General features: G+C 48.5%; 1 protein-coding gene across 5 annotated transcripts; it reads left to right on the top strand.

Moving 5' to 3' along the window:
* The first annotated feature begins 693 nt into the window (after positions 1-693).
* Positions 694-26,285, top strand: PRC1 (protein regulator of cytokinesis 1). Of its 5 annotated transcripts, none has more exons than XM_032345532.1 (15): positions 694-837; positions 9,741-9,873; positions 10,533-10,655; positions 13,284-13,517; positions 13,594-13,764; positions 14,250-14,399; positions 15,097-15,244; positions 16,007-16,143; positions 18,203-18,298; positions 20,027-20,173; positions 20,368-20,478; positions 22,703-22,813; positions 23,340-23,516; positions 23,836-23,874; positions 25,431-26,285. In XM_032345532.1, the coding sequence occupies exons 1-15, from the start codon at positions 827-829 to the stop codon at positions 25,500-25,502; spliced, it is 1,860 nt and encodes a 619-aa protein (XP_032201423.1). In that variant the 5' UTR covers positions 694-826; the 3' UTR covers positions 25,503-26,285. The 5 variants fall into 5 exon arrangements, with proteins under 5 accessions (XP_032201423.1, XP_032201422.1, XP_032201426.1 ...); XM_032345531.1 differs by having other exon boundaries at positions 23,833-23,874; XM_032345535.1 differs by having other exon boundaries at positions 695-837; positions 23,340-23,439; positions 23,833-23,874; positions 25,431-25,515.
* The last annotated feature ends 1,222 nt before the right edge of the window (positions 26,286-27,507 follow it).

The following is a 27,507-nucleotide window of genomic DNA, read 5'->3' as shown; positions in this document are numbered from 1 at the left end:
AAAACAAGGCTATACATAAGCATTTGGGGATGTAGTGTATGTTCAGCGAAAAAAGGATACAAAAGTGCTTTGATGTCGATTTTGAGTTTTAAAGTTTTTATACAACTACAAACCCCTGTAATTTGAAAGAACCATGCCCAGGTGATACGCATTTGTGTGCCAGTCATGTGACCTGGGCAAGCCCCTCAAACCTTTAAGAGTGGTTCTCTCCTGCGTAAAATGGCGTTAATACCAAACGGGGCTGTCGTGCAGATTAAATGGGATCGCTGTCTAGAAAGGTGCCGGGCTCGCCGTCTGCCTGCGCTAGGGCAACGGGTTAAAGCGAAGGCTTTCCTCCTGAGCCCGCTCCTGCCCTTCCGAATGCCTGCGGTTCTCGCCCCTTTCCGGCGGTCTCCGGGCGGCGCCCAGAGCTTCGAATCCAAACAGTGACGGGGCGGGGCGGCAGGGAGGGACGTCCCCCCCAGGCTCCGTCGGCCCCCCGCGCAAGCGCAGACGGCGACCCCACCGCCAGTCGGCAGGCTAGCGTTTCCCATGCCCAGCGCGCGGCCCTCCCACCCCGCCCCGGCTCCGAGCTCCGACGCGCCCGGACGCAGTGCGCGCTCGCGGCTCAAGTCCCAGGAGGCGGGGCTTCGCGAGGAGCGACGGGTCAGCGCGCCAATCGCGGGGCTGCTCCGCCTTCGGGCTCAGTTTGAAATTCCGCGGTGACCTAACGGCTCGCGGGGCGCCGGCCAGGAAGAACACAGCGGTCTTTGCGGGAGTTTGCTGCGCTCAGCCCCGCGTGGAGGAGGTCTGGGGCCTCGACGGCCGGCTGCTTGGAGCGTCCGCCATGAGGAGAAGGTGCGGGCTGCGGAAGGGTCGAGGGGCTGCGGGAGGGAGCGACTCCCGTCCCGGGTGCGGGGTCCCCGGGGCGTTCCCGGAGCGCGGGTGTCACGGCAGGCCGCGCCGAGTGAGGCCCGGGCGCGGCCGGCAGGGCTGGGAGCGCTGAGCTGGTGCTCGGGGCGGGGGCGGCAAGGCCTGCTGCGCACCGGCCCCGGCGGCCGCGGGCTCCCGAGGCTCCAGAAGCCTGGACGCGCCGGGTGTCCGCGAGCCCCGCCCGCTCGCCTCAGGTGCTGCTTCTTGGCACCCACGGCCTGTTCGAAGTCCTGCGTCTTCTGCGGTCGGGTTTCGCGCTTCTCTTTACGGTCGTCAGGTGTTTCCGTTTCTCCGTGTCTCCCGCGGGGCCGGGCTGCGGCGCTAACGTTTTAGCTGACGCGGTCGGGAGCCGGGTTCCTTGCAAGTTCAGGAGCGCCATGAAGGAATTCCTCTCCGGTGTTTTTCACGATTCCCCCGGCCCTGCTGGGGAGGGGGCGCCGCCGACTTAAAGTAGGGGCCAGACTCGTCCGCACACCGATTGTCACTTGTCTCTTCTCTCCTTTGTCCCCTCCCCTCGGTTTTCCCTGCACAGCACTTACTGGCATTTAGGGGCAGGTTTGCTTATTAACCACCTTTCTTTTGCTCTGGGAATGTCAGCTGCAAAAGGGAGGGGTGTCAGCTTTGTGCTAAAATAAGGATGATACCAGGGCATAGGGCTCCTGTGTTAAGAGCGATAAAAACGTTAACGTTACTTTCTGAAAGAGGTGGGCGAGGCACTGTGATGATTCATTATTTGTGGTTATTGGTCAGACTGATTGCTCTGTGGCTGTAGAAAGTTCTTCCTTCCATAATTACTAATTCCCGTCATTCCTTTTCAAGTGCTTGCCTCCCGGAGAATGGGAAGGGAGTACAAATCATGGCACCATTTGAAAAAACAGCCAGGGTTTTAAAATAACTTCAGTTGGGGCGCCTGGGTGACTCAGTGGGTTGGGCCTCTGCCTTCGGCTTGGGTCATGATCCCAGGGTCCTGGGATGGATCCCCACATCTGGGCTCTCTGCTCAGTGGAGAGCCTGCTTCCCCCTTTCTCTCTCCCTGCCTCTCTGCCTACTTGTGATCTCTCTCTCTCTGTCAAATAAATAAATAAAATCTTGGGGAAAAAAGAGAAAAAGGAAAAAAAAACTTCAGTAAAGCTGTCATCTTTTAAAAATCTGGCACATAATCTGCAGTGTTTTTTGGTTTGTGACTTAATTGAAAGACAGCTATGTTTACTAATTTAGCCAAATTACTTTTACAGAACTAAATGACATGAGATTTGTAGATCTCAGAGCCAATTAAAACCAAAACAAATGTCTGTACAGCTAACAGACTGCTAGCCTCCAGGAGCCAGAGGGGCCACTAACTAAAAGCAGTATGCACACAATTGTTATAATGAAAAAGTTAAAAAAAATTAACTTTTTTTGATAAAGTTAAAAAAAATTGTTATAATGAAAAAGTTAAAAAAAGAAAAAAGTGGATTCGATTACTTTAACAAATCTTACTGGGCCTGTTGGGAAAACGGGCGTTTGGAATTACAAATCTAGAGACCCTTCTCACTTGAGTACTGTTTTCAAAGAATTAGAAAAATGTTCCACCCTTCACAACATTCATACTAATTCTTGTATCCCCTCTTTCTCTCATTTCTGACATTAGCCTTAATTTTCAAAAGACAGCCACAGTCTCACTCCTCCCCAGCTCTGGGCCACCGCCCTGGTCCAGGTCACCACCGTTATCTCTTGCTGTGCTCCCCTGGCCTCTTAACTGGTCTCCCTGCTTCTGCCTTTTTCTCCTGAAGCTTCTTGTCAACACAGGAGCCAAAATCCTCTGGTGATTTCATATTTTAGAGTAAAAGCCTCTGCGTTTTACAAAGGCCCCTGGCGTCCTGCTATACTCTGCACCAGTCGTACTAGAGTCCTTGCTCTCTTGGGCACCTACCAGGGACCATCCCACCTCAGGCATTGGCATTCGCTGTTCCCTCTACCTCGATCTCTCTTTCCCAACATGTGCCATGACTGGATTTCTTACCTCTCTCTTTGCTCAAAGATTGCCTCAGGGAGGACTTACTACCGTTTAATATAAGATTTGCTTACATTTGCTTTTCTTTTCCTATTAGAATGTAAACCCCAAGAGGGCAGGGATATCAGTTTTGTTCAGTGCTGAGTTCCAACACTTAGAATGTGCCATGTGTATGATAAATATTCAAGTAGTATTTTTGAGTGAATAACTTATGTTTCAAAAAAGTATGATCATAAGATGCCTCAGTGCATTCACTGGGAATAATAATTCTCTTGGTTCAATTAGACACCGCCTGTAAACAGATTCAGGTAATTTCCCTAAAAGTACAAGTTTGAGATTTTTATTCTCCTAACACATCACTGGAAAGCTGAGGGTACTTAGAAGGATACCTCCCAAGGACACAAACGGTTGTGAAAAGATCCAGTCTTCCCAATCTCTTGAAACTAAGTCACTGGACTGGAAAAGATCTCAGATGGTCTTTAAAGTGATTTCTTACCTTCCGTGTAGCATACAGTGTGATGGGTTTTAGTGCATTCACGGAGTCGTGCGGTTATCACCACAGTCAGTTTTAGAGCGTTTCCTCATCCCGTTGAAAAGCGGGCATACCCATGAGAGGTCAGGCTCTTTTCCACCTTCCTCCCTCCACACACACCAGCCCCACAGAGCTACTAACCTACTTCTGCCTCTTTACCTTTGCCTGTTCTAGATATTTCATATAAATAGAACCTTACGACACATTGTCATTTGTGACTGGCTTCTTTGCCGTGGCCTAATGTTTCCCAGGTTTACTGCCAGATAACTTTCCACCGGATAGGTGTATCCCATTTACCTGTTTATTCGTTAATGGCCGTTTTGTGTTGTCTCTATCTTTTGGCTATGATAAAAATGCTACTATAAACATTTGTATGAGGGGCGCCTGGGTGTCTCCCCTTAAGCATCTACCTTTGGCTCAGGGCAGATGATCCCAGGGTCCTGGGATCAAACCCCGCATTGGGCTTCCCTGCTCAGTGGGAAGCCTGCTTCTCCCTCTCCCACTCCCCTGCTTGTGTTCCCTCTCTGGCTATCTCTCTGTCAAATAAATCTTAAAAAAAAAAAAATGTATATGAGTTTTGCATGGACATGTTTTCATGTCTCTTGGGTCAGTACCTATGGAATGGAATTTCTGGGTTATATGGTAACTGTTCAACTGAGAAACTGCTAGACTTTTTTTTTTTTTTTTTTAAGATTTTATTTTATTGGGTGCCTGGGTGGCTCAGTGGGTTAAAGCCTCTGCCTTTGGCTCAGGTCATGATCCCAGGGTCCTGGGATCAAGCCCCGCATCGGGCTCTCTGCTCAGTGGAGAGCCTGCTTCCTCCTCTCTCTCTCTGCCTACCTCTCTGCCTACTTGTGATCTCTCTCTGTCAAATAAATAAATTTAAAAAAAAAAAAAAAAAGATTTTATTTTATTTATTTAACAGACAGAGATCACAAGTAGGCAGAGAGGCAGGCAGAAAGAGAGAGGAAGGGAAGCAGGCTCCCTGCTGAGCAGAGAGCCAGATGCAGGACTCGATCCCAGGACCCTGGGATCATGACCTGAGCCGAAGGCAGAGGCTTTAACCCACGGAGCCACCCAGGTGCCCCACTGCTAGACTTTTCCAAGGAGGCTGCACCATTATACATTTCCACCAGCAGTGTATGGGGGCTTCCAATTTCCCCATATCCTTGCCAACACTTGTTATTGCCTTTTTTTTTTTTGGTAACTGTCTTTTTTCTTATAGCCATCTTGGTACCTGTGAAGTGTATCTCTCTGGTTTTCATTTGCATTTCGCTAATGGTCAGTGTGTTTTCACATGCTTATTGGCCATGATAGACTTTCTTTGGAGAAATGTCTATTCCGATTCATTTCCCATGTGCTAGAATTTTATGCTTCAAAAGAGTGATAACTTTACCTTCTGAATGTTTTACGGAGCTAGGCAGCAGAGCTTTGAAATCTGTGTGTGAGAGCTTATAAACTGAAGGTAGCTGGATGTTAGAGGCATAACAAGCCTTTGGTGGGGACTCAAGGCCATTCATTTTCCATTTATTGAACAATTGCTGTGCATTATGGTCTGGAAAAATGAACACGGATAAGATCTGGCAGTCCTTGGTCTTGAGTCTGTGGTCTACAGAGTGGATGGGGCCGGTGGGGATGGGGGGATGACTGTGAGGAATCCTCAGCTGTTCAAAGAAGGTGATGGCAAGTGGAGGTAATGTACAGAAGCATGATGGCTTCAACAGCTGAGACCTGCACCGGCTGAGGGAGGAGCATATCCGGGAAATGCTCATAGGTTCTGTTGGCCAGAATCTTAGGGAGTGAGCTGTGAGAGAGATTAAGAGACAAACCTTGGGGCACCTGGGTGGCTCAGTTGGTTGAGTGTCTGCCTTTGGCTCATGTCATGATCCCTGGGGCCGGGTATTGAGTCCCACATCCCGCTCCCTGCTCGGTGGGGCGGGGCGGGGGTAGGGGTGGTGTCTGCTTCTCCATCTCCCTCTGCCTGCACTCCCCATGCTTGTGCTTGCGTGGGCTCTCTGTCTCTGTCTCAAATAAATACAATATTTTTTTTAAATGAGACAAAACTCAAGAGAGGTTTTGAAAGCCTTTCCTTTGAAAGTGGTTGAACTGTTTGCTGAGAGCGATGGGAAACTTTGAAGGGAGTAGTCCCGTAAAGGCCTGATTGGATTTTGTTTTCTAGAGATCCTAGCTGCGCGAACTGTGCGATTGGCTAGGATGGGGTGGACCAGACTGGAAGAGACTGCAGAGCACTGCCTGGAGTCTGGAGTCGTGCCCTTTAGAGCAGTGGCCCAGTCTGGTTGGGCTCAATACCGGGCTTTTGCATTCAGATTGGATACTGACCACAAATGAAGTCTTGTAGGTTTTGTTTTTGTTTTTAAGATTTTATTTATTTATTTGAGAGAGAGAGTGAGGGAGAGCGGAGAGGGAGAGGAAGAAGCAACTCCCTGCCGAGCAGAGAGCTCCATGTGGAACTTGATTCTAACATCCCGAGATCACGACCTGAGCTGAAGGCAGATGCTTAACCGACAAAGCCACCCAAGGTACCCACTATAGGTTATTTTTAATAAAATGCAAAGATTAGAATTTTGACTTATGCATTCCTTTGTCTTAAAATTGGAGTGCCTGGGGAGACTCCGAAGTTAAACTTCAGTTGAGAGTAGAATAATTAATATTAGTTGATTGAGATTAAACAAATGCCTTAGTTACCTGTTCCCATTTCTAAAATGAATGAAGTACAATAAATTCTTTGAAACATTATTTGCTATCTGGGTATTGATATTGGCCATCTGGTGTAGGCTACTGGTGTTTGTGCCAAAGATTTCTTTAAGTAGGAGAGGCAACCTTTTTGTTTTTATTGTTTTGGTTTTTATTTTATTTATTTATTTGACAGACAGAGATCACAATTAGGCAGAGAGGCAGGCAGAGAGAGGCGGAAGCAGGCTCTCCACTGAGCAGAGAGGCAGATGTGGGGCTCGATCCCAGGACCCCGAGATCACGACCTGAGCTGAAGGCAGAGGCTTTAACCCACTGAGCCACCCAAGCGCCCCCAATTTCTGCTTTTTTTTTTAAATTTTTATTTTTTATAAACACATAATATATTTTTATCCCCAGGGGTACAGGTCTGTGAATTGCCAGGTTTACACACTTCATAGCACTCACCATAGCACATACCCTCCCCAATGTCCATAACCCTACCCCCTTCTTCCAACCCCCCTCCCCCCAGCAACCCTCAGTTTGTTTTGTGAGATTAAGAGTCACTTAATGGGGGCGCCTGGGTGGCTCAGTTGGTTGGCTCAGTTGGTTGGACGACTGCCTTCGGCTCAGGTCATGATCCCGGAGTCCCGGGATCGAGTCCCGCATCAGGCTCCCAGCTCCATGGGGAGTCTGCTTCTCCCTCTGACCTTCTCCTCGCTCATGCTCTCTCTCACTGTTTCTCTCTCAAATAAATAAATAAAATCTTTAAAAAAAAAAAAAAAAAAAAAGAGTCACTTAATGGTTTGTCTCCCTCCCAATCGCATCTCAATTTCTGCTTTTTAAATGTTATGTGAAGCAGACTAATGGTTAGCCTTTTTTTTTTTTTTTAAGATTTTATTTATTTATTTGACAGAAATCACAAGTGGGCAGAGAGGAGGTGGGAGCAGGGGAGCACGCTCCTTTCTGAGCAGAGATGCCAATGTAGGGCTTGATCCCAGGACCCTGAGATCATGACCTGAGCCAAAGGCAGAGGCTTAACCCAGTGAGCCACCCAGGCGCCCCTGGTTAGCATTTTTATTTTTATTTATTTATTTTAAAAAAGATTTTATTTATTTGTCAGAGAGAGGGAGAGAGAGCGAGCGAGCGAGCACAGGCGTCCCTGGTTAGCATTTTTAAAGCAAACTTTTTAGGGACGTCTGGGTGGCTCAGTTGGTTAAGCAGCTGCCTTCGGCTCAGGTCATGATCCCAGCATCCTGGGATGGAGTCCCACATCGGGCTCCTTGCTCAGCAGGGAGCCTGCTTCTCCCTCTGCCTCTGCCTGCCATTCTGTCTGCCTGTGCTCTCTCTCTCTGATAAATAAATAAAATCTTTAAAAAAAAAAAGTAAACTTTTTTTTTAAGATTTTTTAATTTATTTATTTGACAGAAAGAGATCACAAGTAGGCAGAGAGGCAGGCAGAGAGAGAGGAGGAAGCAGGCTCCCTGCGGAGCAGAGAGCCCGATGTGCTCGATCCCAGGACCCTGAGACCATGACCTGAGCCGAAGGCAGCAGCTTAACCCACTGAGCCACCCAGGCGCCCCACAAAAGTAAACTTTTTAAAGACAAATTAGAAGGTGCCCAGTTAAGTTTGCATCAGATAATGCATTTTTTAAAATAAACTTTTTGGAATTGAAGAATAACATACAGAAATGTGCATAAATGCAAGGGCCAACTCCATCAATTTTCACAATGTCAGTACACACCTATGTAACCAGTGCTCCTTGTATCCCTGCCCAGTCACCACCGCCCAGGACAATGGCAACCACTGACCACCGTCCTGACCGCTGAAGGCATACCTTGGTTTTTGCCTGTGTTTCAATTTTGTATAATTGGAATCACATGGTGATAAATGCTTGCTTGACTTGCTTGTTTCTTTCAAACCAATTTTCCTTTTCTTCCCTAACTTTTCTTTTTTTTTTTTAACATTATTTTTGTTTTACCCCCCGCCGTTTAAAGATTTATTTATTTATTTGGGGGAAAGAGAGCGAGAGAGCGTGCACTCATGCATGAGTGGGAGAGGGGAGCAGGAGAGAGAATCTCAAGCAGACTCTGAGCCTGAGGCGGGGCTTGATCTCACAACCCTGAGATCATGACCCTCCCTGAAATCAAATGTCACACACCCAACCGACTGAGCCACCCAGGGGTCTCATACCGCCTGTTTTGTTGTTGTTGTTTTGTTTTGTTTTTTAAGATTTGAGATATAATTTGCATACAGTAAAATTAACTCATTTTACTTGAACAGTTTTGAATTTTGGTTGTTGTATACAGTTAGGTGATCATCAAAAGATCTAGGACCATTCCATCACTGTAAAAAAGTTTCCTTGTGCCTTTTGGCAGTGGATCTCCTGCTCTGATCCCAGGCTTTCTTTCACTATAGTTCTTCTAGAATTTCACAAATGAAATCCTGTAGGATGTAGCGTTTTGGCGTTTGACTTCTTTTCATTTAGCGTAGTCCACGTGATGTTTGAGACTCAGCATTGTGGTTCATTGCTACATTATGATCATATCTGTTCATTGCTGTTATTCCGAGGTACGAACGGACTGTTTACTCTTTGGTGGACATCGGGTTGTTTCTACTCTCACGCCCCTAGGACTAGCGCTGCTCTGACCCTCCCTATGCTCGTCTTTATTCCGTACGTGTTGGTTTCTGCCAGCCCCCCATGTGGAAATACACCTGCGAGGCTCGGCTTCAGCAGGTGCTGCGGCAGGTTCCACAGTGGTGTCCTGGCTTCCACTCCGGGCTGGTAATGTATGAAAGGCCTGGTCTTTCTGTATCCTCGCCAACACTTGATGTTTGTCTTGTGTAATCTGAGCCATTCTCGAAGTCAGTGGCGGTAACTTCAGGACAACCAGACTGTAGTGAGTTGCCGTTTCACAAGAGCTTTTCCTAGAGCAGGCTCTTGTGTTTGGCGGGAGTTCATTTTGTCTGGTTTATCTTTCCTTTTTAAGTAGTCTCTACACCCAGCGTGGGGTTCCAACTCACAGTCCTGAGTTCAAGACTCCTATGTTTTGCCAACTAAGCCAGCCAGGTGCCCCTGTTTTTCTTTATAATTCTGTGTTTTCCTGCCATAGGTAGAATTGTTGATGAAAGTCCTGATTCTGGCTGTTACTGAGAGGACTGAATTTCCGGGGCATCTGGGTGGTGCATTTGGTTAAGCATCTGACTCTCGATCTCAGGTCGGGTGTTGATCTGGGGGTCATGGATTCAAGCCCCATGTTGGGTTCCACGCTGGGTGTAGAGCGAGGACTGTTGGTTTTCATTGGTTAGGTGATGTTCTTAGGATTATTGGGATGAGCATTTTTTTTTTAATGTAAAAAAAAAAAAAGAAGAAGAAGAAGAATTGAATTTCTTCAATTCAAGAAGAAGAAATTGAATTTCCCCAGTGTAAGGCGATACTGAATTTGGCTTTGCCAGTGTTGTGTTTTGGAGAAGAGAGGTTAAAGCTGAATATGGGTTTTTGATTTGTTTTAGCCTGAGGCCACTGAGAAACTAGTCTATTCAGTTTTTGTAAATAACTGCTTTTAGTCTGGAGGCAGTGGCTCATGTTACTGGCTTCTCTTGCTTTTCAGTGAGGTGCTGGCGGAGGAGTCGATAGTATGTCTCCAGAAAGCTCTGAATCACCTGCGGGAAATCTGGGAATTGATCGGGATTCCAGAGGACCAGCGGTTACAACGAACTGAGGTTGTGAAGAAGCACATCAAGGTGAGCTGAGTTGTACTGGTCTGTTTGCACTGGGACAGCAGTGTGGAGACTGGTGTCCCTTCGCGAGAACTGGGGAAGTGACACTGGAAGTCACAGGCTTTTCCTGGTTTTGTTTCTATTTAAGTCCTTTTTTTTTTAAGATTTTATTTATTTATTTATTTGACAGGCAGAGATCACAAGGAGGCAGAGAGGCAGGCAGAGAGAGAGAGAGAGAGAGAGAAGCGGGCTCCCCGCTGAGCAGAGAACCCGATGCAGGATTTGACTCCAGGACCCTGATATCATGACCTGAGCCGAAGGCAGCGGCTCAACCCACTGAGCCACCCAGGGCCCCCTATTTAAGTCCTTTCTTAAGAATTTGTAATTATAGGATGCCTGGGTGGCTCAGTGGGTTAAAGCCTCTCTGCCTTCGGCCCAGGTCATGATCCCAGGGTCCTGGGATCGAGCCCCACATCGGGCTCTCTGCTCAGCGGGGAGCCTGCTTCCCTCTCCCTCTCTCTCTGCCTGCCTCTCTCACTCCTTGTGATCTCTGTCAAATAAATAAATAAAAACCTTTAAAAAAAAAAAAAGAATTTGTAATTATGAAGGTTTTGGTGTTATTGGTTTGGGTTTTTTTTTCCCACTGACCCCAACCTTTTATGGGACTTCTCGCTCTCTTGTAGGACCTCCTGGATATGATGATTGCCGAAGAGGAAAGCCTGAAGGAAAGGCTCATCAAAAGCATTTCCATCTGTCAAAAAGAGCTGAATACGCTGTGCAGCGAGTTACATGTCGAGCCATTCCAGGTACATGGCAGGGGCCTTTGGGGGCTCCTGCTGGGTCTGAGATTGAGGAAGGACTCTGACTTGGGGCTCCAGTGGAAGATTTCCTTGTAGAATCTTGGCCAGAGAAAGTGGGGAGAATTTACCACCTAGTCCGTTCGTTCCAGCAACTTCCACTTATGTAAAGAGTTGCCCTGTTGTGAGGTGGAAGAGCTGGTAAGTGCTACCATCCTTCCGTCCAAACCAGCTTCCTCTTGCTATCATTGTAGGGCGTAGAACTTCCTTTTTTTTTTTTTTTTTTTTTAAAGGTAGGTATGGATGGAATGATGCTATTCTTTCTCTGAAAGCAAATGAAAAGCACTACCCAGGAAGCAAAAGTGACTAGTGATACAAGGGAAAGTTACCAAAAGACCTGCCTTTGTGGTGTTGCTCATACCCCGCAGCTGTGTGCCGCGGACCAGCCAGAACTCGGCTGGCGGGGAGAGGTCTCAAGGGCCCTGGTGTCCGGGCTGCAGAGTCAGGCCGAGGGCCTGCGGGGTTTGCTGCGGGCCAGGCTGAGAGCTCGCTGTCGGGCGGCCTACCACGGGGCAGGGCTTGAAGGAGGAGCCCAGCAAGGATGAAATGAGTAACAGGATAGGGGTCCAAAAGGTGTCCCTGGGGAGAACCAGTAGAAATAGTGTTGGGATCATAAAAATGAAAACCAGCGTGGAGCTTGGGGAGGTGGTTGGAATGGCTGTGAGTGCAGGGGCAGCGCATGGTGCCATGAGATTCCGGGGTCCCTCTCTCTGTTACAGCAAGAAATACGTGGGTGTCTAGGAGGGAGTTTCTTCCTTTTCTTTTCCCTTCTTCCTTTCTTTCAAAAGATTTCATTTATTTGAGAGAGAAAACACAAGGGGGCTGGGGCAGAGGAAGACAGAGCAGCAGACTCCCCGCTGAGCAGGGACCCCCCCCCCCATGCGGGGCTCCATCCCAGGACCCTGGATCATGACCTGAGCCGAAGGCAGATGCTTAACCGATTTAACCCCCCAGACATCCCCGGGAGACCGCCTCTAAAGGGTTAAGGATAGTGCTCGCTTCGGCAGCACACATACTAAAAGTGGAACGATACGTGGCCCCGTGCCGAGGGTGACATGCAAATTCGTGAAGCGTTCCGTATTTTTAAATGAAACAAGATGGGATTGGGAGGGAGACAAACCATAAGTGACTCTTAATCTCCCGAAACAAACTGAGGGTTGCTGAGGGGAGGGGGGTTGGGAGAAGGGGGTGGGGTTATGGACATTGGGGAGGGTATGTGCTATGGTGAGTGCTGTGAAGTGTGTAAACCTGGCGATTCACATACCTGTACCCCAGGGGCTTAAAAATATATGTTTATAAGAAATAAAAAATTAAAAAAGGGTTAAGGATAATTCATACCTGGTAGCCAAGAGCAATTAGACAGACCATGACACTAGTGGAATTTCCTGGAATCTACAGAAATGGCATATATATCATTGATTTTATTTATTTATTTATTTTTAAAGATTTTATTTATTTATTGGACAGAGGCACAGCGAGAGAGGGAACACAAGGAGGGGAAGTGGGAGAGGGAGAACCAGGCTTCCTGCTAAACAGGGAGCCAAATGCAGGGCTTGATCCCAAGACCCTGGGATCACGATCTGAGCCAAAGGCAGACGCTTAATGATTGAGCCACCCAGGCATCCCTGTATCATTGATTTTAGACAAATAGTTTTTGTGGGTTTTTTAAGATATTATTTATTTATTTGACAGACAGAGATCACAAGCAGGCAGAGAGTCAGGCAGAGAGAGAGGGAGAAGCAAGCTCTCTGCTGAGCAGAGAGCCTGATGTGGGGCTCGATCCCAGGACCCTGGGACCATGACCTGAGACTGAAGGCAAAGGCTTTAACCCACTGAGCCACCCAGGTGCCCCAACAAATAGTTTCTTTGGTGCTGTTTTTTTTTTTAATTTTCAGTGTGAAATTAGGTAAGAAGTTAGATACACAGTGATAGATCTTCCTCAGATTACATGATAGTCTTTATTCAACATTGTTGAGTAAAATCGTGTAAATTTTTAAGTCCTATACCTGCCACTTTTTTTCCCTCTTAATATGTTGGAGTAAAGACCATTGATTTTTATCGGCTAGGTGCTGTTCTTAGGATTATTAGGATGAGCATCACGTCTTGAACTAGATATACTCTTCAATAGCTAACTCAACGTAAGCGTTCCAACCACTTTTCACCTCTTACAAAAGTGTCCTGGTACCTTTCCTTATTCAAGACCTTTCTTAGGGAACCCTCTTGGTGCCATATATTGCTGGCCATGAGTTGACTTATTTGTAAGTTTAACTAAAAGTCTGTCATCCAAGGGGGTACCTGGGTGGCTCAGTTGGTCAAGCGTCTGCCTTTGGCTCAGGTGATGATCCCAGAGTCCTGGGATTGAGTCCCACGTCAGTCTCCCTGCTCAGTGGGGAGTCTGCTTCTCCCTCTGCCCTTCACATGTGCGCATGCTCTCTCTCACTCATTCTGTCTCAAATAAATAAATCTTTAAAAAAAAAAAAAAAAAGGCCTCTCACCCCAGCCCTCTTCCTTTGTCCTTCTCGTCATTTGAAGAGATCCACATGGAACCTTCTCACAATGGTACACTGTCTCCTGCAGGAAGAAGGAGAGACGACCATCTTGCAGCTAGAAAAGGATTTGCGCACTCAGGTGGAACTGATGCGAAAACAGAAAAAGGAGCGAAAACAGGAGCTGAAACTACTTCAAGAACAAGATCAAGAGCTGTGTGAAATTCTCTGCGTGCCCCACTATGACGTCGACAGCTCCTCGGTTCCCAGCTTAGAAGAGCTGAGCCAGTTCAGACAACACGTGGCCACGCTGAGGGAAACAAAGGTAAGTGCTGGCGTTCACACTTCCTGAGAGTCCGCTGGACTTTCCCGTAGGTACTTGTAATCATTTTATTTCGTAGGCGTCTAGACGCGAGGAGTTCGTCAACATAAAGAGACAGATCGTCCTGTGTATGGAGGAATTAGATCACACCCCAGACACGAGCTTTGAAAGGGATGTGGTGTGTGAAGATGAAGATGCCTTTTGTTTGTCTCTGGAGAATATTGCGACACTACAGAAGCTGCTTCGGCAGGTAATAACCGCTCACGTTACGGCCTGGTTCTCTAGTGTCCAGAGATTCGAAAAAAATGGCAGTTTTTTCCCTTCAGTCTTAAATAAGTCTGTGTAAGTTAAAAGAATGAGGGAGGGTAGAGACAGTGAATGATATATAACCTTGAAGGGGGGCTTGTCTTTTTTTTTTCTTTTTTTAACAAAACACTTATTTGTGGCTCTAAGAATGAAATTGAAATTTTGGATGAAATACTGTTAGTCATGTGAATTAGCTTCGTATTTAATTTTTTAAATTAAAAATCTGAATTCTAATTCTTGGGGTTTGAGATCCTACCATAATGGCAGCCATATAGTTTGTGTCCAAAAGTCATGAAACCACACTTCTTCACAATCTAGTAAAAGTGCTGCTTCTCCGTGTGGGTCCAGACATTTCTTTGCAGGAAGCCACAGGGCTGGCCTTCTTTGCGCTGCTGTCTTTGCCATAACCATTGGCTCTCCTTGCTACAGCTGGAAATGCGAAAATCACAAAATGAAGCAGTGTGTGAGGGTCTGCGAGCTCAGATCCGAGAGCTCTGGGACAGGTTGCAGATACCTGCGGAAGAGAGAGAAGCTGTGGCCACGGTTATGACTGGGTCAAAGGCCAAGGTCAGGAAAGCGGTAAGAAATCCAATGGGCACTGGGTCGGCAGTCTCTACCAGTGTCAAGTATATTGTCTTCAACACCGTCTGCCTCGAGTGAGCCTGTTTGTTTTAAAGATTTGAGAGAGAGCGAGCGAGCATGTGTGCAGAGTGTGCAAGAACATGAGTGGGGCGGTGGGGGGGAGAAGCAGGCTCCCTACTGAGCAGAGAGCCTGATGCAGGGCTCGATCCCAGGGGTCCTGGGGATCGTGACCTGAGCTGAAGGCTGACACTTAACCATCTGAGCCACCCAGGTGCTCTACGAGTCTGGTTGTAAGGCAAGCATTAGACAGGGGTGTCTGTAGCCTCCTTATCTTCTGTCCTCTGTGCACTTTTCTTAGGTTTCTGGCTCCCGTGATAAGAGTTATAAAAAGTGTTGATGCATCTAGGTGGCTCAGTGGGTCGGGTGTTCAGCTGTTGGTTTTGGGTCAGGTCATGATCTCAGGGTTGTGGGATCAAGCCCCACACCCAGCTTGGAGCCTGCTTGGGATTCTCTCCCTGTCTGCTATTGTATGTGTGGGTTCTCTCTCTCTCAAAAAAAGCGTTGACTGACCCCTGTGGCTTAGTGTTGTAATTTTATTTTAGCAGGGTGGGGGGCTAGGGGGACCTTTGCACGTCTGTATTCCTGCATGAAAGTACATGACGGCAAGCACCTTTACCGAGTCTCTCTGTCACAGCTGCAGCTGGAAGTGGATCGGCTGGAGGAACTGAAGATGCAAAACATGAAGAAAGTGATTGAGGCAATTCGAGTGGAGCTGGCTCAGTACTGGGACCAGTGTTTCTACAGCCAGGAGCAGAGACAGGCTTTTGCCCCTTACTACGCAGGTTCGTACAGCGGTGGCGGTTTCCTGTGACGTCCTCACTTGTCTTTTACGAGGGCAGACATTCACCAGCACAGATTTCCTCCGCTGCCTTTTCAAGCCACGTAGCGTTAACTGCCATTCCTGTATAATTAACATTTGCAGATGCCGCTAGGAGATAAGGGGGCCTTGATTTCCGAAGTAGTAGAAGTAGTAAGTCACCGTAGCCTGTCGTCGTGAGGCTCAGGTCTGTCAGGAGCTCACGCTCACCCCATGCCAGGTGCAGTGTCAGACTCCTGACACCACCGCCTCACTTAATCCTCACCTCAGGAGATGAGGACACGGGGGCATGTAAATGTTCAGCAACTTAACCCCGAGGCGCAGGGCACGTTTGAGCCCATGGAGTCATCCCTGAGAGCTCGGCGGAGCTCTAGCCTGAACTGAACTGAGCATAAAGATGAGATTGTACTAGGTTTTTAGACATTTTCTGTGAGCAGGATGGAAAGGAAGATGGTGAGGGCAACTGAGGGCAACCGAGAACAGGGCAAGAGGTGACGCAGCTTTGAGAATCTTCGTCATTGTGACCCACAGCCTAGCCTCTACTCCCTGCTCCCCGCAGACTGAGCCTGTGACAGAGCTGGCTCTGTCGTCCACAGCGTGGATGTGTCGCTTTTACTATAAGGAAGAAACTCTGGTTTCATTTTAGGAGGAAGGGGATGGGGGTTAGTACGTGGGGATGCTCAACACTAGAGGCATTTTTAAAAACTGCGGGGCCTGGGTCTTGCAGAGGACTACACGGAAAATCTGCTCCAGCTGCACGATGCTGAGATCGTGCGCTTAAGAAACTACTATGAGCTTCACAAGGAACTCTTCGAAGGCGTCCAGAAGTGGGAAGAAAGCTGGAGACTTTTCTTGGACTTTGAGGTACGGCCCGAGCTTCTGTTCCCCTAGAGTGCAGTCGAGCGTTCCCACCCGCCGTGTGCAGGGTCCGCCTCCGCTCCGCTCTTGGCCAGGGTTCTGACCCCCGGGCTTCAGCACGAAGTCCTGAGTTGCTGCTGACCCAGCCGTGCCCAGCTCACATGCGGGAACAAAGAACGGAATTCCTGCCCTCAGTGAGGTCGAATTCCTGCAAAAAGAAGTCCAGGCTAGAACACGCAGGGCAGGCATGGCTGTTCCACAGTCATCTGTGTCCCCGGCTTCCCCACCACTAACGGGTGGACCGGACTTCAGGTTCAAGGTAGCGCTAGAGCTCCCCCTGCTGCACGTCAGGCATCTGCCGCTCTGCTTGCAGGCCACACCCGGGGCTGGAGAGGCCGGGGGAGCCGCTGCCGCAGACAGATTCTGGTTCTCTGAACCAAGGAAGTGGGGCACGGATGTGGGGCGGCAGTTACTGTTCGCTACCATTCCAGCGGTTGCTGTCTTCTCAGAAGACAGCCCCTGGGTACCGGGGCACATGTGTATGGTCTGAATTCCTTTTCTTCTGACAGACTTGGCTCTCACAGCTTTCCTCAGAGGTTTCCAAGCTTAGGCATGGGGCTTGGATGAGCCAGACGAGACGTGTAGGGCACGGAGACTCGTTCTCAGAGCTTGAAAGGGGCTGTTGGGGAATCTGAGCTCAACTCCTTCAGGGTTACAGCAGGGAAACAGGACTTGAATGGAGAGCCCCGTGTGAGGTCTCAGAGCTGACTAAGAACAGATGCCCCAGGCCTCAGTTACTCCTTAACTTGTGGCTGGAAACAAGAAGGAGGGGTAGGAAATGTCAGTAAAGAGCCAGGTAAGTAAGGCTTACTGACATGCCAGTATTTAAGGAAAAATAAGAAACGAATTACCACCCCCTTTAGCTAGTTTTACAGGCAGTCATGAGTCAAGTGGTCTGGAAGGCAAACAGTTTCTTTAGGAGCTTTGCCCCCACATTGACAAATTATTTCTAAAATTTTCTGATCTCCAATTTTTGAGTGTATAAATCTAATTTATATGTACAAATTACATCCTTAAATTACTGCCCTGATATACTGTATACATGATACAATAACAAAAACAGAAAAGAAGCCTAACACTTAACATGTTTAACTTGCCTATTTTGTGAGTGTTAATTTCATAAAAAACAGATCGTAAACCTCTTAACCAGGCACATTTACGCTGCATTGTTCGCGTGCTAGGATGAGTGGGCGAGGAGGGACGCCACCCCCAAGCCCTCCCGAGTGTAGACCCCTCCCTTGTCGCTCCACATGCCTCATTCCCTATAGGTAACAAGTGGTCTTTGACATCTGAACCACGGAAGAGAGCCAGTGACATTGCACATTACATATTAACGCCTATCTTTTATTTTTTTATAAAAGAATATTTTATTTTTTATTTTTTTTATTTTTATTTTTATTTTTTAAGATTTTATTTATTCTTCAGAGAGAGAGGGAGAGAGCGTGAGCACAGGCAGACAGAATGGCAGGCAGAGGCAGAGGGAGAAGCAGGCTCCCTGCTGAGCAAGGAGCCCGATGTGGGACTCGATCGCAGGACGCTGGGATCATGACCTGAGCCGAAGGCAGCTGCTTAACCAACTGAGCCACCCAGGCGTCCCTATCTTTTATTTTTTTAAAAGATTTTATTTATTTGAAGCGGGGGAGAGAGCACGAGCCAGGGGGAGAGGAGAGGCTGAGGGAACGGGGGTCAATCCAGGACCCTGTGATCATGAACTGAGCTGAAGGCTTAACCCACCGAGCCATCCAGGCGCCCCGATCTTTTAGATTAGAAAGGAAATTGTAGTTTTCCTACACACCAGTGGGTGATCGCGCATATACCTGTAAGTGCTCACAGCCCGCTCACCTGTCTTAGGACATCACCGCCTCTCACTGCAGACAGTGGTTGGGAATGCAGAACTCTGAAAGTTTCCTTAGTTTGTATCAGTTTATGAGAGTGAGGGATCTTAGCAGCAGTTTCTGGTCTGATCGTTGCAGGGCCTCCTCTAATTAAAAGGTATTTTTCACAGAGAAAAGCTTCAGATCCAAGTCGATTTACAAACCGTGGAGGAAATCTTCTAAAAGAAGAAAAGCAACGAGCCAAGCTTCAAAAAACACTCCCTAAGGTAACGTGGCCACGAAGAGTTTTTGGTGCTTGGCTACAAAACACCTTACTGTTTGTAAATCCTCTGCTTTGAATTGTCTCGCCCCAGAACTGTCCTTTCTTCCAAGGCTTAGGCAAGGATGGCAGGTATATGCCGAGCCTTCCTGGGGGAAGCATCTGAATATCAAGGTTTCGTAGCTGTCTCAGGCTGCCACAGCAAAGTACCATTGACTGTGGGGCTTCAACAACAGAATTTGTTCACAATCTGGAGGCTAGAAGTCTGAGAGCAAAGTATCAGCAGGGCTGGTTTCTTCTTCTTTTTTTTTTTTTTTTTTTAAGATTTTTTTTATTTGACAGAGAGAGATCACAAGTAGACAGAGAGGTAGGCAGAGAGAGAGAGAGGAGGGAAGCAGGCTCCCCACTGAGCAGGAAGCCCGATGTGGGGCTTGATCCCAGGACCCCGAGACCATGACCTGAATTGAAGGCAGAGGTTTAACCCACTGAGCCACCCAGGCGCCCCAGGGTTGGTTTCTTCTGAGCCCCGTCTCTTTGACTTGTGGATGACTTGCCTTCTCCCTGAACCTTCACCTGGCCTCCCTTCTGTATGTGTGTCCACATTTTCTCTTAACAAAGCCACCAGTGAATGTTGGATTAGGAGCGGTCCGAATGACATTACTTTAGCTCCATTACCTGTATGTCCGAATAAAGCCACATTCTGAGGTACTGGGAGTTAGGACTCAAAACATGAATTTGGGAATATGCTGTTTGGCTTATAACATAAGGCAAGCTTTTGAGAAAGTGCTGTGGGCTTCCTTACTGGTGGTTTTTTTTGTTTTGTTTTAAGATTTTATTCATGTATTAGAGTGCAGGGCAGTGGGGCAGGGGAAGGCAGGAAGCAGACCTTCCTTCTTGCTGAGCAGAGACCCCAGCACAGGGCCCATTCCCGGGACCGCAGAGCATGACCCAAGGCGTAGGCTGACGCCCAACTGAGCCACACAGGCGCCCCTACTGTTGTCTTATAACTTTTTTTTTTTTTTTTTTTTGTTATAAATAGTTTGTACTACTTTTTAAAGATTTTATTATTTGACAGAGAGAGAGAGATCACAAGTAGGCAGAGAGGTGGGGGGGGGGGGAAGCAGGCTCCCCGCTGAGCAGAGAGCCCGACGCGGGGCTCCATCCCAGGACCCCAGGACCATGACCTGAGCTGAAGGCAGAGCCACCCAGGCCCCCGTTATCTATTTTAGTAGTAGAAGTAATTGTTAGTACTATTGCGTTAAGTGCCAGATACTGTTGTAAAGTGCTTTCCATTTATTAATCATTCGTTGTCACCACCTCCTTAGGAGGTTAGGATCATTTCCATTTTTATAGATGAGGAGACGCCCTGAGAGCTTCAGTAACTCGCCCGCCTTTTCACAGCCACTGAGAAGTAGATGCGGCCGCGAGCCCCAAGGGCGGTGCTCTCGACCCGCTCTGCCCATTTCGCGTTGCTCGTGTTCCCTATGCTGCGTCCAGCTTTAGGCACCAAAACCCTAGTTAGACTCTGGGTTCTCGCCTTCTCCCCCTTCGTGTGTGTTAGGAATAAACCATCCCTAGGCTGTGCTCTCTGGTCACTCCGACCTGTACCCTCGTGGGTCCAGCTTGGTGTTCGGCTCCCGGTGCTCTGGGGCGGGGTCCTTCTTTGGGGGAATCCTTCCACGCGGGCTTCACCAAAACTTGGTGGTAATCAGCGTGTCCTTGTCTACGATTCCAGCTGGAAGAGGAGTTGAAGGCACGGATAGAAACGTGGGAACGGGAGCACTCGAAGGCGTTTGTGGTAAACGGGCAGAAGTTCATGGAGTACGTGTCGGAGCAGTGGGAGGCGCACCGCCTGGAGAAGGAGCGAGCCAAGCAGGAAAGGGTGAGCGAGCACAGCGGGGGATGGGGACGGGGCGTGAGCAGCCCAGGGTCTCTGCCGGGGGCGGAGGTGGCAGCGGCTGGAGGGGTAGCCTTGGGTACGGGGCCTGGACACTCCACTTCAGGCACTGCTTCTGTCCCATCTCAGGCCTCTTCCCGTCCTGAGATTTATGGCTTTTGCTTCTGACTTTCACACAGCAACTCAAGAACAAGAAGCAGACAGAGACCGAGATGCTGTATGGCAGTGCTCCCCGCACGCCCAGCAAGCGGCGGGGACTCACCCCCAACACGCCCGGCAAAGTGCGCAAGGTGAGCGCGGGGCTCTGCGAACCGCCCTTATGGGGCTCTTGAGGCGACGGCTCTTGGCCACCTCTTGCCTCCTGCTCCACAGAGGGGGAAGAGTTTCTTGGGCCTTCCGGGTGAGGTTCCTCTAAACGTATGAACAGAAGACAACCCTTACCCCGGTAGCAACTTGATAACGACAGTCACGGCCTGGCCAGTGCAGATGTGTGCCTGTTGTTGGGGTCTGGGGTGGGTTAAACTTGGGGGCCCCGAACCGCAAGTTTAGTAAATGGAATATCCAGTATTCTTCCATCGCTGGAGCAGAAGTCAGGGAGGAACGTGACCTTGTCTTTGATAAATGAAGTAGAGCTTTACTTCTCGGCTTGTATTTTACAACATACAATAGTTTAAGAATCACCTGCAGGGGCGCCGGGCTGGCTCTGTCGGTGGAACCTGCAGCTCTTGATCCCAGGCCGGGAGTTCAAGCCCCGTGTTGATGGTGGAGCTCATGTAAGAAAAAGAAGAAAAAGTCCCCTGCAAAAACTCCCAGGAGGATATATGGTGTTTTTCCTGATTTTAAAAAATCTTATGAAGAGTATTTATTTATTTGACACAGACAGCGAGAGCGGGAACACAAGCAAGGGGAGTGGGAGAGGGAGAAGAGGCTTCGCTCTGAGCCGGGAGCCCTGTCTGGGGCTCCGTCCCAGGATCATGGGCTGAAGGCAGCAGCTCAACCACTGAGCCACCCAGGTGCCCCAAAAAGGCTTTTAAAGAATGTATTTTTATGGGGCATCTGGGTGGGTTAAGTCAGTGGGTTAAGCCTCTGCCTTCAGCTTAGGTCATGATCTCAGTCTCCTGGGATCGAGCCCCATGTTGGGCTCTGCTCAGTGGGGAGCCTGCTTCCCCCTCTCTCTCTGCCAACTTGTGCTCTCTGTCAAATAAATAAAATCTTTAAAAAAAATGTATTTTTACAAAATAGAGATCACATATAATTTGGATTTCTGCCTCACCCTACTGGGTTTATTGCTTGTGATTTTTTTCATAGCATCAGACATTCTTCAAATACATGCTTACTGTTAGCTGCACCTTCTGTCCTCTTGCCATGCTATCATTTATTAAACTAGCTCCCTATTGTTACATGGTTTTTAAAGATTTGATTTTTAAGATTTATTATCTTAAAGAGAGTGCATGCCTGTGCTCGAGGAGGGTGGGGAGGGGCAGGGGGAGAGGGAGAGAATCTCAAGCAGGATCCACTCCCAGCGCAGAGCTCAGTCCCACGACCCTGAGATCATGACCTGAGCCATAATCGGAGTCAGATGCTCAGTTGACTGAGCCGCCCAAGTGCCCCTACCTAGAGGGTTTGTTTTAATTTTACTGAGTCAAATTGGCAGATAAAGTGTATACTTCCCTAAGTTTTGACATACGTATACCCCATGAAACCATCACCACAGTCAAGCCCATGAACACAGCCATGGCATGCAAAGTTTCCTCCTGCCCCTTCGTGTTCCCTTTGCACCCCCACAGCCCGTGGCAGCCATAGCCTTGCTGTCACCACTGACTAGTTTGCTTTTTTTAAAGATTTTTATTTTTATTTGACAGATCACAACTAGGCAGAGAGGCAGGTAGAGAGAGGGGGAAGCAGGATCCCCACCGAGCAGGAAGCCCGATGCGGGGCTCGATCCCAGCACCCTGGGATCATGACCTGAGCTGAAAGCAGAGGCTTTAACCCACTGAGCTACCTGGGCATCCCAAGTTCGCATTTTCTAACACGCTATATGCATGTGGTTATATAGTATGTATGCCTTTCCGGTCTGGCTTCTTTCATATAGCGTAACTTTGGTGAGATTCATCCGTGTTGCGGCACAGGTAACAGGTCAGTCCTTTTTAACGGGGACCAGTATCCACAGCACGACTCAACCGCAATTCGCTTATGTGCCTGGGGGTGGACGTTAGGCTTGTTGGTGAGGGTTTGGGCTGCTGTGAAGCGGCTGCATTTGGACACAGACCTCTGCATGGCTCTGCTTTCGTTCCTCTTGTGTGAATACCTAATCTGATAGGTTTAGAAGCAAAATGGCTATGCCATGCTATAGTTCAATCTGGGTAGAAATCGGCTTTGAACACTTATCACAGGTCTCCTCAAAGTTCTGAGCCTTGGAAACCCATCTTGGACTTTCTCCTCTGTTCCTTCCTCTGTGGTGCCGGGCAGGCTACTGAGCGTGTTCGGTGTGTTCTCTTCGCCCATTCTCCGCAGCTGAACACGACCGCCATGTCCAATGCCACGGCCAACAGCAGCATTCGGCCTGTCTTTGGGGGGACAGTCTACCGTTCCCCCGTGTCTCGGCTTCCACCTTCTGGCAGCAAGGTCAGTATGCTGTGCGCACAAGGGCTTCACCAACACGGCTCCAGCCCGCTCACCCGGACGCCCCGCCGGCTTGTGCCACTGTCTAAGATGCCTGTATTCAGTTTCCCTTGAGATGCTGAGAGTAAGCTAGCTTATCCGTCGAATGTGAGAGAGAGAATGGTCATTCTGAACCCCAGTAGGATCATGGGAGTCACTGGGATAGGATTCTGGGGGCTCCGTTCATACCTTGGGCTTCAGCTGCTGCTGAGCGAGGTCCCTGTGCGTGGGTTCCAGTCCGGCCACCCTGGATCGAGAGACGGTCGGGGATGGTCACGTAAGGAGAGGTGGAGAACATGTGCTACATGTGTCTTTCAAGTATTTCACAGACAGGCTCAAGACAGGTCCTCTGCACATCATTAGGAATTCCTGCAGCTTTTAAAAGGAGAGACATGAATAATATAGAGATGTTACTAGCCTTTGGCCACTTGTGTGTGCGTGCACGTGTGTGTTCCTTCGCATGATGCTCGGATCTCTCTCTTCTCTGCAGCCGGTCATCACTTCCACTTGTTCGGGGAAAAAAACCCCCCGTGCTGGGAGGCATGGAGCCGACAAGGAGAACCTGGAGCTCAACGGCAGCATCCTGAGTGGTGGGTACCCCGCCTCGGCCCCCCTGCAGCGCAACTTCAGCATTAATTCTGTTGCCAGCACCTATTCTGAGTTTGCGGTAATTCACCTTTTCTGATATCTACCAGTCTCTGGGGAGCACACAGTTGGGGCAGAGTGGGTTCCTTCCCAAGGGCACCCAGATAATTAGGACAGTTCTTTGGAGGCTGAGAATCCCTTTCCTGCCTTGACCATGGCACGGGGTCGGGTGGTTTAGGGGAAAGAGAAGGAAAGTGGCAGTGGCAACGCGACATTTAACCTCGATCCTTCTGCTTAAGAAATACCATTCCCTGGCTGCAGGAGGTGACCCTTCTGATCACTGCCCTGGTGCTCTCTTGGTGGAGTTCTTGGTAATTGTCTCAATTCTTTGTTCTTAGAAGGATCCGCCCCTCTCTGACAGCTCCGCTGTTGGGCTTCAGGTCTGTATGGCAACCCCTGCATGTCCCGTGGCCATTTTCCAAACTCACCTGTCACATCTGCTCGCTTAACTCCCGTCTGGACACGGAGCTACACTAACTGATCATCTCAGCTGTACTATCGTAGAGCGCCCCCCCCCCCTTTTTAAACAAAGGAAGTAGGAATTCCTAATGTGGAAATCAAAACTACTTTCTGACTTCAATCCTACAACATCCTAACCTGCTGATTAACAAGAACATTTGTTCAGACTTGAATTGGATTCTCAGCCCTACCTAAAGTCAGGCAAATTTTTTTTTTTTTTTTAAATCACCGTGTTTCACACCCGAAGACCTTCACCCTCCCTAGTTGTGACCTCAGAGGCCTCCAGCGTGCTGGAGAGAACAGAGGCCCCATCACGCGGGGAGGGGAGCCCCAGCTGTGTGCTGCCTGTCGTGAGGTTCTGGGCCTGCGTGCTGATCATGTCCTGGAGTATATGCCGTACTAACCCTTGGGCTCACCCGCCAGCTTTCTGTCTGCCACGAGCGAGCCAGTGCTCCTTTCCTAGCCTCTGCCTGTTCCTCCCACATCAAGCTGCTAAAGCATCATGTGGCATTGGGAAAGCAATTTTCCAGACACTCTTTGTTCCTAGTAACCTACTCCGTCTTCACTAATCCTTAACTGCAGCGCCCTTAACAGCACGTGTTCTCTCTTCCCTCAGTATCTTCCTGTGGGGAGGGGAGGCTGCTCTTCACGCGGGGTCGGGGGGACACGCTGGCGCACAGCCAGGGGTGCCACTCTCAGGGCTGCAGTGGGCGGGGAAGGGGGCAGTTGCCCAAGGCTAGAGCTGGTCTGGAACACTGCAGCTGGCTTCATACTACGGCACTTTTGTCAAATGACATCCCTGTGTGTGTTGCTCCGGCTGGCTGCTGGCTGCACTGAGGGACCCGCTTGCTCCTGCCTGCTTAGCCCAGTCCCGCAGCGCCCACTTGGGGCTTAAATGTACCTGCTCCTCTTTATGGCAAGGCCACGGGTGGGAGGTTAGGCTGGTTTGGGTTGCTGTGGCTCATACCCCCCTGCAGGCAGCACCAAGCGGGTAGACTAACCTCTCCTAACCTCTCTCTAACCTCTCCTACCCTCTCTCTCGGGACTCGTTCATGCTTTACCCTCTTCTGTTCCATGTGCTCCAGCAGGAGATCAAATCACCAGCAGGTTCCAAGGCCCTCGGCCCCAGGGATTGGTAGATAGAGGGTCTGGCCCCATCCTTTATAAAGGGCTCAGAGACCAAAGGTTGTTGCCTGCCTAGCTTGACCACTCGAGAGAGTACTTCGTGGAGCGTAAGGGATTTCTGTGCTGGGAGGTTCTGGTGGAATGTACTGGCTCAGGAAAGGGGTCCAGGGTGCACGTGCACATGCTTATCTACGGCTAATAGCACGGTGCTCAGGCTTCCATCTTACGTCCCTAACACAGCCTGTGCTGGCAAGGGACCTCGGCCTCAGAGTCACGTACCCGTGCTTCCCAGGACAGGGGGGTGTGCTGGGGAGGGGCCGCACTGCCATTGACATTATTTATTTTTCAACAGCGAGAACTTTCAAAGGCTTCCAAATCTGACGCTGCTTCTCGAATCCTCAATTCGACCAACATCCAGTCCTGAGAAGCCCTGATCAGTCAGCCGCTGTAGCTTCCTGTGCCTAGACTAGACCTGATTATGTGGGGGGGCCTGGATTTTTCTTGAGTTTAGGTTCCACTACCCTGGGCCTGACTGACAGAAGTGATTGTTACAGATGAAAACCTACCAGATGGTTCAGTGGGTCTTCAAAAACTTGATTGTTGTTTTGACCCAAGAAATACATTCAATCTTAGTTCATAGCGGTAAGTGCAAATTTTAGCAGATGGAACCTAATTTCTTTCTCTGCCCTGTAATTCTATTGCTGAAGCCTGACCAAGGGTTTGTTGTATTTTACCATCGTGCCCATCCTCGGGGCATGGGGCACGAAGTGCTATTGGCCTGTACCCTTATAACGAGAGATGAACATCCTGTTGGACAGAGAGGCTGGGGCTCCTTTGTTAAATGGTGTAGAATTCTGTTCTATGGTGCAATGGCCTACGTGCGGAGACATATGTACGGACACGCATGCTTACCTGAACTCTGCTTCTTTAGTTTTCTCTGGGTTGAGGTGCCGGCGTTCGTCTGTCCCCTGCAGTTGGCAGGCTGTGGGGCCGGGCTGGGCCATCTCTGTCCCGGAGATCTGGAACTTTGCACATGTCAGTACTGGGGAGTTGTTCCTACTACAGCAGCCACGTCTTCATGTACCCTGGCGATCACTACTGCTCTCCCCCAAGCACTATTTATTCTTCCTCTGCCTGCCTGTGCCAGCACTACTGTCTGCACACTCAATGGTTCTCGAAAGCTTACCGGCATGGGTTTGGTCTCTGTCAGCCATGCTGCTTAGACGTATACATGTCCTGTTTTTAAAAATATAAATATATTCTTAAAAATAAATTAATGTGTATACTTACCTTTCAAAAAGATACATGGTGGTGTTTTATTGTTTGGTTTTTTTTCAAATCACTGGTCAGTTTGGTCTGTGGAAAACAAAAGACTAAACATACAAGAAATTTTTAGTCAGGAGTGTGATTTTTATATCCTTTTATGCACTTATTTCTAAATAGAAAATACTTTTTATTTTGAGAAAAGTATGAGACCAAAAGCCCAACTCTTGATATATATAAACTCTTTTATTTTGAGAAAAGTATGAGACCAAAAGCCCAACTCTTGATATATATATAAAGGGGCTGAAACCCTATTAGGAAATTTCTGGCTCCACTATTGTCTGTCCTTAACAGGATTAGCTTTTATAGGGTGAGGCTGCCTGGCATTTGGTTTTTTAACAGCCTTTATTTTGATTAGAAAATACACACATATTTGTACACTTGGATAAATTTTTATATCGCCCCAATCAAGTCCTGTTTTTCTAGGTTTTGCAACCATCTCCCAGTCTGCAGCTTCTCTTCATTCTTTTAACGGTGTTTCTGAAGAACAGACGGTTAACTTTGATGACATCCCATTTTTCTTTAGATTGTAGGTGTGTTCTAAGAAATCATTACCCAACCCAAGAGGTAATGGTTTTAAAAGTGTAGGTTTTGCGTTTCTGTGTGTGATCCATTTCGGCCGTCTGCGTTCGTGTGCGTGGCTCCAAGTACGACCACCTACGGATGCCAAGCTGTCTAGCAACAGGAGTTGAAAAGCCTTTCCTTTTTCTACCGCATTGCCCCTGTGCTGCTGTCAAAAATCAGTGCATCCATCTGTCCTGATTACTAAAGACTTAATATTAATTCTTGAAATCAGGTGGTATTAGCTTTCCGATTTTACTTTTTTGTTGTTTTTTCCATTTTTAGCATTTAAGTAGGCTCCACACCCCATGTGGGGCTTGAACTCATGACTGAAATCAAGAGCCGCACGCTCTACCTACTGAGCCGGCCAGCAGCTTCGACCTTCTTTAAAAGTCACTTTGGCTGTTCTAGGTCCTCTGCATTTTCATAGGAATTTCAGAATCAGCTTGTCAGTTTCTACAAAAAATCGATTATTGAATCTATAGATCAATTTAGGGATAACGGACATCTCTCTCCATTTCCTTAGGTTTTCTCTCACGGACTCT

Source organism: Mustela erminea, chromosome 5 (genome assembly GCF_009829155.1).
Source record: "Mustela erminea isolate mMusErm1 chromosome 5, mMusErm1.Pri, whole genome shotgun sequence".
In the NCBI taxonomy this organism is placed as follows: Eukaryota; Metazoa; Chordata; class Mammalia; order Carnivora; family Mustelidae; genus Mustela; species Mustela erminea.
This window is presented reverse-complemented; position numbering and strand designations above follow the sequence as displayed.